This window comes from Pipistrellus hanaki (genome assembly GCF_964339955.1).
Source record: "Pipistrellus hanaki genome assembly, chromosome: 6".
In the NCBI taxonomy this organism is placed as follows: Eukaryota; Metazoa; Chordata; class Mammalia; order Chiroptera; family Vespertilionidae; genus Pipistrellus; species Pipistrellus hanaki.
The window spans coordinates 30,028,680-30,041,645 of NC_140508.1; the positions used below are offsets into that span (position 1 = coordinate 30,028,680).

At 41.5% G+C, this 12,966-nt stretch overlaps 1 protein-coding gene across 1 annotated transcript; it reads left to right on the forward strand.

The window, feature by feature from the left end:
* Positions 1–2,556: 2,556 nt before the first annotated feature.
* Positions 2,557–12,586, forward strand: TMEM230 (transmembrane protein 230). The gene is made up of 3 exons (XM_084886861.1): positions 2,557–2,670; positions 4,518–4,640; positions 10,813–12,586. Exons 1-3 carry the CDS (start codon positions 2,572–2,574, stop codon positions 10,951–10,953), a joined length of 363 nt encoding a protein of 120 aa, XP_084742987.1. The 5' UTR covers positions 2,557–2,571; the 3' UTR covers positions 10,954–12,586.
* Positions 12,587–12,966: the final 380 nt, after the last annotated feature.

Sequence of the window (12,966 nt, forward strand, 5' to 3'; positions counted from 1 at the left end):
ACGCCACTTCCGCGGCGCCGCCTTCCTGTCCGCGGTTTCCGGTGTGGGCGGGGCGGGGCCGGCGGCAGTTAGGTGAGGCGTGTCATGAGCATCTCCGCTGCCCACGGCGAGCGGGCAGGGGACGCGGGACGGCTGGGCACGGCGCTCCGGTAAGGGGGGCGCAGGGCGGGGCGGGCGTGGTCCTGAGGCTCCCGGCGGCGCGGAGACGGCTCCCCGCTGTGTCCAGCCCCGAGCCCTCCGCACCGCGGGCCTCTGTCCAGAAACCGGTTTTGTTTGTTTTCGGGCTAAATTCGTGTGGGTTCTTACTTCTCTTCCTGGCGAAGTCCGGGGACTGGCAGGAAAGGAGTGTGTGTGCGGGCGCGGCGTGCCAGGCACTGCTGATCGCTTTTAAGATGACTGCAACTTTGAGGGGCTGCGTTGGAGTTGGGAAAAACCCTGTGGGGAACTTTGAAAACATCGATTCCCGTATTTCCTTTTCCCTCTTAGAATACTTACTCCTCTCCCTCACGACCTGCGCTTTTCTGTTTTGTTGCGGGTGTATGAATACTGTAGTTAATGGTGGAATACATAAACTTTGACTAATACAAATCAGAGATGATCAAGTGCCCTCCTAAACCCCCACATACATCAAGTATTCGGATCGCAACATTTAAAAACCTAGTATTTGATTCAGTTTATCCATTTGTTAATAAAATCAACAACAATAGGCCAAATGGAGTAACAGACCAAAACTTAACCTCCCTGCAGTTTGAGTCCCCTCTTTCTGCGGTAAAAACCTTCCATTGTGTACAACACATCAGCACTCCCTTTCAGCTGCTATATGGGATGCGTCTGTTTCACCACTTGAGTAATAAAGCCAATTAGATCTTCAAACTAGTTGAATTTTGTTATTTAACACCTTTTAGGGCGGCATATAAGTTAGCATATTTTTTTTTCAATACTTGATATCTGCAGCAGTATGTAATTAATAAAAAGGGGTTTGAGCATTTAGCACCAATTCCTTTATAAAGCTACTTAGTTTAGGTTGAATTGAGGCTATTTAACATAACTCACTAATAACTGGGATTAAGAACATATAAAGCACCTGCCACCTAACCTGTAATTATTTACTGCTGTTACTATAATGATTATTTGTAAAGTGTCATACCAGAGGAAGGCCAGGCTTTGCTTCTTTGTGTGTTTATGTTACCCTTATTGAAATACCTAGTTTTATCTTTTAAAAGGAATGAAATAGCTTTACAATCAATATATATATATATATATATATATATATATATATATATATATATATAGCAGTGGTTTTATGGAGGAAAAGTATACAAATGTTTTTCAATTTTATTGTCTTTTTTTTCTCTCTCTCCTAATCCTCACCCGAGGATATTTTTTTCCATTTATTCTCTATAGAGAGTGGAAGGGAGGGGGGAGAGAGAGAAACATAGATGGGACAGAGACACATTGATAGATTGCCTCCCACACTGGGGGGCCAGAACCAGGGCGGGATGGAACCTTCAACTTGGACACGTTCCCTGGACTGGGAATCGAACCTGAGATCCTTCAGTTCTTGGGCCGACACTCCAACCACTGAGCCATGCTGGCCAGGTCTCAAATGTCTTTTTTTAATTTTGTAAGAGTTTATTTGAGCTAAAACTGACTACATAGGCAGGGGAGCAATATCTCAAATGTTCCTTAAATGTCATTATTTTTAAATCTTATCTACTCTCTCTTAAACCACTGACAAAATGGCCATGATTATTTTTAAATGTAATTAGAGAAGTAATCTGGAAAATGAAATCACTACTTTCACTGCTTGAGTGGGGCAGAGAGGCAGGCAAATCAGAAGTCACTGGTGCAGTACTGATTACCACGAGCTTATCCAAATTTACAAGAAGCTTTACCAATTCTTTGCATTAACAGCATGATATTCATCAGGGGGGAAATAGGCAAAATGTAGATATGAGTGTATTCTATTCCCCACCCTCTCTCTCCTTCCTCCATAGCAAATATGAGAATCACTTGAGTATATGCGCCTCTTGCTTTTTTCTGAAGCAGGGACAAGAGGCAAACAGTACTATAGCAGAATGGTTGAAAATTTGAACTTTGCATAAGTCCAAATGATGCTACCTCATACCATCCTGGCTACTGGAATCCCCAGTAGTAAAATTAAGTACTCAAGATTCTCCAGCATAGATGATGGCTACATTGACCTTCAGGTAGACTCGGACTTGAATCATTTCTCTTCCACCCTGTATGACTTCGGAAAAATTAGGAGGCAGGGGAATGTTGGTGGCAAGGTACATATGCGTTCTGGTTCTTGGTCATTGTCTGGACTTTCATTCTACCAGGACAAACCAGAGTGGGTATATAATGAGGCTATTTTCATTTTGTCAAAAGAAGGTCGGGTTCTAAGAGCAGCAGAGCCTAAATTGCCAGTTACTAGTATGTCATCACAGCCCCGCACTCCAAATCACTGCATCTGAGAGGCCTGAATTTATGGGCTATATAAAACACTGATGTTGCTTGCAGACATGAACAGTTTTCCTTGTTTTCAGACTGTAGCTGTGTCAGTGTGTTATGATGCCATCTCGTACCAACCTGGCTGCTGGAATCCCCAGTAGTAAAGTGAAATACTCGAGACTCTCCAGCACAGATGATGGCTACATTGACCTTCAGGTAAGTGCACAAGAGAGCTGATGAGACCGGCTGGCTCTGTTTCTGATGAGCTAGCAGGAAGACCTGTCGGTAGAGGTTTTTGCTAACTGTCCCTGGAGAATAGAGGGAGCAGCAAGAAAGAAACCCAGCACCTTTCAGCCCCAGCCTGCAGAGGAGGGATCATCTTGGCAGAGCTCTTTCAAACCAATATAAATACAGTTCCTTCCTAAGAATTTTAGGTTGTAGCCGGCACCGGTTTGGCTCAGTGGATAGAGCGTCAGCCTGCGGATTGAAGGGTCCCAGGTTCGATTCCGGTCAAGGGCATGTACCTTGGTTGCGGGTACATCCCCACTGGGGGGTGTGCAGGAGGCAGCTGGTCGATGATTCTCTTTCATCGACGTTTCTGACTCTCTATCCCTCTCTCTTCCTCTCTGTGAAAAATCAATAAAATATATTTTTTTAAAAAAAGAAGAATTTTTAGTTGTAATGACAAAGCCCAGCAATTGCAAATTTTATTTAGTTTATCTGAAAAATAATCAGACTGTGTTTGGTTAAGAAGAAAAAAAAATTTAAGGGCTATGTCATCAGTTTGTTTACACTTTCGTCAAAGCCAATTCATCTTTTAAGGGAGAAACTTAACTGCTAAAGCCAGCCGATTGTGGAATTTCTTCCTCTTTCCTGATGCCATCAGATCCAGTTTATTAAAGGTATTTTTGGAGGCAAACAATAAGTAAAACAAAGTATTTAAAGCTTGTATCCTACCCTGATGATTTTTTATAAAATACTTAATGGCGTAGCATCTCCTTTTGCCCATTTCTCCTTAGAGGAGAGTATTTTAGGTGGAATGAGGGCCAAGAAAGAAGTAGCAGGCAGCCACCCTTTTAAATATAAACAAATCAATTATACTTTGTACTCTTTGGACCTACACTTAAAGGAGAAAGGTTTTTTTGTTTTGTGGGTTTTTTTTAGTGTATCTGGGAAGTTTCCAGCCTGTTAGGTCAGATATAGCCATGAACCAAACCTTAGGAAGTTTGTTTGTCAATCTTAACCTTGAATTGAATTGTTAAGGCAGCTTCTCCCACAGTTCCTCTGAGGTGGGTGGTGGCAGGCAACTAATGCTTTAGAAAAAGCTGTTTCTAAAAAGATTTGACTGTATGCTGACTTAACTGAAAAGCCAGAAATCACTTATTTTATATTTACTTCTCCAAGGTACAAGCTTAATAAATACTCTGTTTTACTTACTATTTGACACAACTTCTCCAGATGTTCACTCTGGAATCCCTGTAGATCAGTGCAGCCTTCCATGTAACTATCACTTAATAAATACATATCTAATCAATGAGTAACCATAAAGTACCTTTTGTTTTGTAAGAAAGTATTTTTCTTATGATCTCTGGAATGAGACTAGAACTAGAAAGAATGGCATTCTGCTGGGGCTGCTGGAAGAGCAGTAATTAGAGTTTCATCTCCTGCCTATCCCTTTCCTTTCTCTCCCAGAGCTTCCCTGGGCTGTCAGGCTTACTTCAAGACACATGAAACGTTCATATTGGTTCTTACTATCCTCCTTGCTTTAAAGTATCAGCCCTGAGCCAAAACCGGTTTGGCTCAGTGGATAGAGTGTTGGCCTGCGGACTGAAGGGTCCCAGGTTCAATTCCGGTCAAGGCATATACCTTGGTTGTGGGCACATCCACCGTGGGGGGTGTGCAGGAGGTAGCTGATCAAGGTTTCTCTCTCATCGATGTTTCTAACTCTCTATCCCTCTCCCTTCCTCTCTGTAAAAAAATCAATAAAATATATTTTAAAAAAATAAAATAAAGTATGAGCCCTAGTATTTTCATAATGCTCTTGTCTTTTGTTTCTCTTCCAGTTTAAGAAAAGCCCTCCCAAGATCCCATATAAGGCCATTGCGCTTGCTACAGTACTGTTTTTGATTGGCACCTTTCTCATCATCATAGGCTCCCTCCTGCTGGCGGGCTATATCAGCAAAGGGGTAAGTTTGTGGGAATTTGCCAAGAGGCCTCTAAAATGTGAACCAGGGCTCTATTGTTTTATATTCGAATCTAGTATCACAGCAGAAAGAAGGAAAGGATTTTGTTTTATAAAGATTTTGTTCTCTGATAACAAAACATGTTTCTTCCTTTGAGCAACAACAAACTTCTCCCACAGTTCCTCTGAGGTGGGTGGCGGCAGGTCAACGAATTTTTCTCCTGCGATGTTGGGCACTTTTTACACTCTCATAGCCTGGCTTCGAGGACTCCTGAATGATAAAGTCTGTAACGGAGGAGGACGCTGTTATCACAGCTTTGCAGTGCTATAGACATTCTAGTCTGTTTGGGGAGAGAGAGTAAGGCTTGTGAAAGTCTGGGCCCACTAACCAAGTGAGGACTCTCAGCTCATGAATCAGCGCCTTCTTTTATTGGGACTTGGTTGCAGTCCCTGAGAGCTTCAGTACGATACCTTAGAAACCTAAAGTGGTGTTTGCTGGTTCTTGGGCTGCACACAGATACTTAAGCACAGCATCTAAGTTGTTCTGAATTTGCACTGACCATAATTCATGTTTGTTCTTCAAACCATGCGGAGGGATTATGGTCACATTGCTCTGCGGAAGGAACACAGATAAAAACTGAAACGGGGCATTATCATTGGCAATAGTAGCACTGTCACAATAAAATGGCTGTATATGGGTTATAAGAAGTATATCTAATTAGGAAGTATTTTAACTAGGTCCTTTGCTGTTTAAAACTATTAGATGGCCACCAGGTGTTTACTTGGTATGCAATCTACATTTGAACACCTGACCTCAGGACTGCACCTTCAGTTCACTTTTATTGCAGCATGCAGTATAATCCCAGGAGTTTAGTAAAGTGTCTATTAATCACATTATAAAAATTGAAAGTGGAAGTGAGATCCACATGCAAGAAATATCATTTTACCTTGTTTGGTTTATAAAGACTATTTTATAAAAAATGATAAAGATATTAAGAAAATCAGTAATAGCTTTTGTTTTGTTTAGGTTTTTATCCCTACTGTTATAGACATTCCAAACAAAACAGAAATAGATGGAATGATATAACAAACCCCCATTGTCCACCCCTCAGCATCAACAGTTATAAGCATTTTGTTTCATCTATCCCCCTCAACTTTTTTTTCCTGTATATTAAACCAAACACCAAATTTACATTTTGCTGATAAATTCTTAAGTGTGCATCTTCAGTATGTATCTAACAGTTTTTACATAAATCTAGGGGTGTTGTCTCACTATCATTTACCTTGTTCTAGTCCTCATATTTCTTGCAAACGGTTAGATTTAGGGGTTTGTTTATTTTAAATTTTTATTAACTTTAGAGGGAAAGAGGAAGGAAGAGAGAAACATCGGTTTGTTGTTCTACTTATTTATGCATTCATTGGTTGCTTTTTTTTTTTTTTTTAATTTCAGAGAGGAAGGGAGAAGGATAGAGAGATAGAAACATCAATGATGAGAGAGAATCATTGATTGGCTGCCTCCTGCATGTCCCCTACTGGGGATTGAGTCCACAGTTACTGCAGGAATTTCAAGAAAAGATAGAAATGCCTACAGAAGAAAATGGAGTCACAGGGCACCCTGACCCACCCTTGGCCTGATAATGCAGACTACGTGGACTAGTCCTGGCACACATGGGGGGCAGCCAGGCAGGGCAGGAGGGGCTTGACATGCAGGCCACTTGGTTGATCTGACAAACGCAGCTGCCTCTTAACGAACCAATGATGGAGATTCTTGGTGGGGCTGCAGAGTGCTTCCTGAGCATATTCCGGGCATATACCCTTGACCGGAATCGAACCTGGAACCTTTCAGTCCATAGGCCAACACTCTATCCACTGAACCAAATCAGCTAGGGCTCATTGGTTGCTTCTTGTATGTGTTCTAACTGGGAATTAAACCCACAACCTTGGACTCTCTAACTGAGCTATTCTGCCAGGGCTAGGGACTTATTTCAATTTGGATTTAGTTTAATTTAGTTTTAAAAAGAATATGATTCTCAAACTTCAGTGTCAATCTGAATTACCTTGCAGATTTTTTTTTAAAATATATTTTATTGATTTTTCACAGAGAGGAAGGGAGAGGGATAGAGAGCTAGAAACATTGATGAGAGAGAAACCTTGATCAGCTGCCTCCTGCACAGCCCCCACTGGGGATGCGCCCACAACCAAGGTACATGCCCTTGACCGGAATCAAACCTGGGAGCTTTCAGTCCACAGGCCAACATTCTGTTTACGGAGCCAAACTGGTGTCAGCACCTTGCGGATTTGTTAACACAGATTTCTTTCTTTTCTTTTTTTTCTTGGGCATATGTCTGAGATTTTGCTGCCTGTGGATTCCTCTAGTATTTTTTTATGGTTTCCCATCTTATGTTTAAGTCCTTGATCCATTTTGAGTTTATTTTTGTGTATAGTGTAAGTTGGTGGTCTAGTTTCATTTTTTGCATGTATCTGTCCATTTCCCAACACTGTTTGTTTGTTTGTTTTTAATTGATTTTTTACAGAGAGGAAGAGAGAGGGATAGAGAGTTAGAAACATCGATAAGAGAGAATCATCGATTAGCTGCCTCTTGCACCACCACCACCCCCCCCCCCCACTGGGGATGTGTCCACAACTAAGGTACATACCCTTGACCGGAATCGAACCCAGGACCCTTCAGACCACAAGCTGACACTCTGTCCACTGAGCCAAACCAGTTTCGGCCCAACACCATTTATTGAAGAGACTGTCTTGACTCCACTGTATGTTCATGCCTTCTTTGTCAAATATTAATTGAGCATAGTGGCTTGGGTCGATTTTTTTGGTTCTCTGTTCTAGTCCATTGGTCTATATGTCTGTTCTTGTGCCAGAACACGGATTTCTTGCTCCCACTCCCAGGGATTCCAATTCTATAAGTCTAGAGTGGGGCATAAGAAGTTGCATTCCCAAAAGGTTCCCAGGAAATGCTGGTGATCCCAGGACTACATTTTGAGAACATTGCTATAGCATTACTTTAGGAGGCACATGATGATTGTCCTCCTTTTTAGTCGATATTAAGATTGATCCCTGGCCCAGCCAGTGTGCTCAGTGGTTGAGGGTTGATGTATGAACCAGGAGGTTCTGGTTTGATTCCCGGTCCACATGTTGGTGGACCCCTTGTACAGTATCAAAGAGAAAGAAACAGGCCAGTTTTAAAAGAAACCATACAGTGATTAGCTTATGTTAATCCTAGTGTCAAAAACCTGATTGGGATAGTCGGGTCTTTCTGGAAATTGTCTTTAGGAGGACAGAATTGTATGGTTACTACAGATAAATGAGTGAACTTAATATTTTTGGCTCTGCAGCATAGAGCCTAGTTATGGAATTTAGCTACAAGAGAAATGCCTTATTTGTAACTTACTCTTACTCAGAGCCCTGGCTGGTATCTGGGTTGGTTAGAGCATAGTCCCAATACACCAAGCTTGTGGGTTGCATGCCTAGTCAGGGTACATACAAAAATCAACCAATGATTGTGAACCTCGGAGGGAAGGCAGGGCGGGTGGGTGGGAGAAATTAACCAATGAACATGTATGCATATATGTTTAACCTGTGGACACAGACAGTGTGGTAGTGAGGGCCTGGTTTGGGGGACAGGAATGGGCTGGAAAAGGTTTATGGGGGAAAGGAGGATCTAGATAATCCTTTTAATAATAAAGATTTTAAAAAATAAGAAATAACCAATGAATCATAAATAAGTGGAACAACAAACTGATGTTTCCCTCCTCCTTCCATTCCATTCTGTCTAAAAATCAATGGGAAAAAATATCCTCTGGAGAGAATTAACATCAACAACAAAAAAGAGAGGAAAGCCGAAGCCGGTTTGGCTCAGTGGATAGAGCGTCGGCCTGTGGACTGAAGGGTCCCGGGTTTGATTCCGGTCAAGGGCACGTGCCTTGGTTGCAGGCATATCCCCAGTGGGGGGTGTGCAGGAGGCGGCTGGTCGATGTATCTCTCTCATCGACGTTTCTAGCTCTCTATCCCTCTCAATTCCTCTCTGTGTAGAATCAATAAAATATATTTTTTTAAAAAGAGAGAGAGAGGAAGAAACCTTACTCTTAATCTGAAGAAAAAACCATCATTCTATAATTTTGATTTCTGCTCCACACAGACTAGGGATTTTTAGCTTTTTGTTCTGCCTTTGACATTGTTCACATTGTACAAAACACTCCTGTCATGAATTTCTATCATTATATGTAGATTTTCATTTGGAGAGACTAGGGGCTGCTTATATTGGACAAAACCCCTGGAAAGGCTCAAGAGCCCCTCTTGAGCAGGCCTGCTGCTTATTTGAGAATCGCTGTTCCAGATTAAGGAACAAACCCTCTATCTAAAATTTGCATAGGGAGGCAGGCTCTCTGGTAACAAGAACCCTGCAGGGGGAGGGGGGAGACACACACACACACACACACACACACACACACACACACACACGGCACTGCCCCTTTCTTTCCTCCATTTTTGGGTTTTTTTCTTTTTCTCTCTCTCAGTTGGCCTTTCCATGAACTCTGAGGACTTACTGGGGAGGATAGGAGAGGGGAGGGCTAAAGAGAAGGCTTTGCTGATAAGCTCAGAGCAGAGCCTCAAGGGACCCCGCAACATTAAACTCCTCTCCCTTAGGGACCTCCAGCACAGGGCGGAAGGCGGAAATCCTCTTCCCACCGGAGCCTGTGGTTTTATTCCAAGGCCTCACTGTGGCTCCCCGTTTTACACACTCATTAATAAGGAGGGCCCACTGGGGCAACAGACTCTGGCATGATTTCAATGAGCTCTTCAGCCAAGGGGATGGGGCTGGGCAAGCAGCTCGTTATTGAAGTCACAGCACTAGGGACATGTTCTGCTTCCCTAGGAGCTCAGGGCCACGGCAGCATACAAATGCCTCTAAAGTTGCCTTTTCCACCTAAAATACCCAGTCCTTCTGTCCCTCTCAGGTTCCTGTGGCCTGCTCTGATGTTTCCATAACATCAGAACCTTTTTGAGCCTTTGTCCTTCACTCTTGTTCACAAGATAAGTCTATTGCTCTGCCTTCCTTATATTCTCTTAAGCTTCCTACTCCTGTCTGTGCCTGTTTCAAGCTGCTGCCGCCTCTGTTTCTGGTGAAGATCTTTCCGAGCCGAGCTCAGGCCTCTAAGTGCTGTGTTGGGTATCAGCATTTTGTTTTTACCTTTTACATGTTATTGTGCTGTCATTCTGTTTTACCTAATAAATCAGTGCACTTGTTTACAATGTGATATTTTATATTAAATCCAATATATTTTTTAAAAACAATTATATTAATTCCAGGTGTATAATATAATTATTCAGTATTTGTATATATTGTGAAAGATTACCACAATAAGTCTAGTTAACATCCATCACCACACATAGTTATACATTTTTTGTGTGTGATGAGAACTTTTAACATCTACTCTCTCATCAACTTTCAGGTATACTAATAGAGTACAGCATTCTTTTTTTTTTTTTTTTTTTTTTAATACATATATATTTCATTGGTTTTTTTACAGAGAGGAAGGCAGAGGGTTAGAGAGTTAGAAACATCAATGAGAGCGAGAAACATTGATTAGCTGCCTCCTGCATACCTCCCACTGAGGATGTGCCCACAACCAAGGACATGCCCTTGACTGGAATCAAACCTGGGACCCTTCAGTCCACAGGCTGACACTCTCTCTCCTGAGCCAAACCAGTTAGGGCAAGTACAGCATTCTTAACTGGAATCACCGTGCTCGGGACTTATTTTATAACTGGAATTTTGATTCTTTGACTACTTCACCTCCCTACTGCACAATGAAGAGCGTTTAATAATATTTTGGCAATACCTTGTTTTAAGAGACAAAAACAAGGCACAGGGTGTGTTCACAACTAAAAACTTTAAGAGGAGCAGAAGAAAATAAGCCAAAATATCTTATGAACATGGATAACTTATTTTCTTTGTAATCTTTTGTATTTTTCAGTTTTTCTACAATTGGTAATCAGGAGAAAAAGAAATGTAAAACCTTTGCTAGGCAGTGTACTATTCAAAGAAAATGCACTGAAAAGTATAAGATGTTGATCTATGGATTGGACTCATCATGTGTTACTTTAAATTTTATAACTTCTGTGATACTAATGCATTTACCTCCTTTTGCCACCAGGGGGCAGATCGGGCCGTTCCTGTTCTGATCATTGGCATCCTGGTGTTCCTGCCAGGGTTTTACCACCTGCGCATCGCTTACTATGCATCCAAAGGCTACCGGGGTTACTCCTACGATGACATTCCTGACTTTGATGACTAGCACCTACCTTAGCCCGGAGGGGCAGAGTCAGATGGGACTGAGCTCAGCTTTAAGATACTGAGCAGAAACTATAGCTTAGGGCTAAGAAATTCTGCTGGTTGCAGATGCTTAACAAAACAATGGCCATGTTTTATGAGTCCATCCTAAGAGCTTACAATTAGCTAATTAGGGCATGCTTGATATTTCACCTGGCCCTGACAAAAAGCTGACAAGCGTTTCCACGTGAACCTGTATCTTGGAAGAATAGCAATGTTAATTGGAGAAATGGAGAAAGTGGGAGGTTCTTCTGTAGTGGGAAGTGTTGCTGCCACCACCCTTTTTAGAGTTGAGCATTTCTTTTAAATTGTCTTTATTATCAGTTTGTTCTTGTGGTAAATGGAAGAATGCAGTATGTCAAATTTCTTATTACTAAATAATTTATTTTGAAAATATGTAAGTATCTTACCCCTGATCTAGTGGAAGACCTTGGCAAAATCAAATATTAGTGTGGGTGCATCTGAAATATTTTTTACTTGCTTTCTTATTCAGAGCAATCAGGAATTTTAAACCTCAGAGCAAGTTTTCAAAATATAAACACTCTGTTCACATTCCTTGGCCAGTACTGATCTGGCTCACAGGTTGGGCACCATATAATTTGGGTAATTCTGTCCTTTATAGATTAAGATGTTCTGTATGTCATGCCTTTAAGGACTAGACTTTTGTCTGTTTCCTAAGGATAAATGTGGATAAGTAGTTGTTAAGAGTTTATAACCCCTGTTAGCACCTTGTATATGATGTCCTTCTTCTGAAGATTGCAAGATTTGGCCTGAATCCCTAGGGGACTAGACTGCCTTAGTTTGATTCTGTTTCCTAGTTTGCAAAAGGTGATTTATGTTCAAAACAAAATGTCTAAATCTAAATCCTACACTTAAATGAGTTAACTTTAAACATATTTCAGAAAACATTTTAATGATTAAATGATATCTTAGATCCCAATACCCAGGACTACTTTTATTTTTAGATAACTGGCATTGTAGGTCAGCCTGCTTTCCAGTAATTCTTTTACTCTGAGGTTGTGGATTGGCAACTAGAGGCCTGGAAGTGCTATTAGCTGGGTTTTGGAGGACTCTGTAGAGCAAATTTAACTGGGGAGGATGAGTTCAACTTTGGGTGTGTTAAGTTTAGGTGTCTGCTTAACATTCAAAAGGAGCTGTTGACAAGGCATTTGCAGTACAGGAAGGGAGGGCTGGAGGTAGAAATTTGGGAGTCAGTGTTGGGACAATATATCCAGAAACCATGGGGCTGGATGAGATCACCCACAGAATGCACATGGGGGGAAAAACACTAGAACTCAAGAAATGAGGGGCAAAGAGGGTGACCTGAAACAGCCTCCAAGATTTAGATACATTTGTTAATAGGAGGGTAGGTTGGGGATCCATTAGTCTGATTAAAGTTCTTGGGCCTTGGCAATGAAGATGCGAGGAAATATATAAAGCTCTGTCCTGGGCAGTATTTGCAAAGCTCAGACCAGAAGGTTTTTTTTTTTATAAGGGTAAGGGCGCTATTTGTAAGGATGGGGGGAATGCAACAGGGACATAAAGTGGAAAGTATGCATTTGGTTGGGGTGAGTAAACATTTGCGCCCCCACACCATTCACCAAGGTTATCTAATTAAGTTTTTTGTATACCCTTTCAGAAAAATTCAAAGTATGTATTTGTATATCCTTTAAAAAAAAAAAACAAAAAAAAAAAAAACAAAAAAACATGGTCTTCCATTATAGAGTTTTATAATTTCTTTTTTTTCTACCTGTTTTTTAATTGATTTCAGAGAGGAAGGGAAATATCAGTGATGAGGGAGAATCATTGATCAGCGGCCTCCTGCACATCCCATACCTGGGGATTGACCCATAACCAGGGTATTTGCCCTGCCCTGGAATTGAACTGTGACCTTCTGGTTCATAGGTTGACGCTCAACCACTGAGCCACGCCAACCAGGTTCTACCTATTCTATTTTGTATGTCTTTCCATATCCACA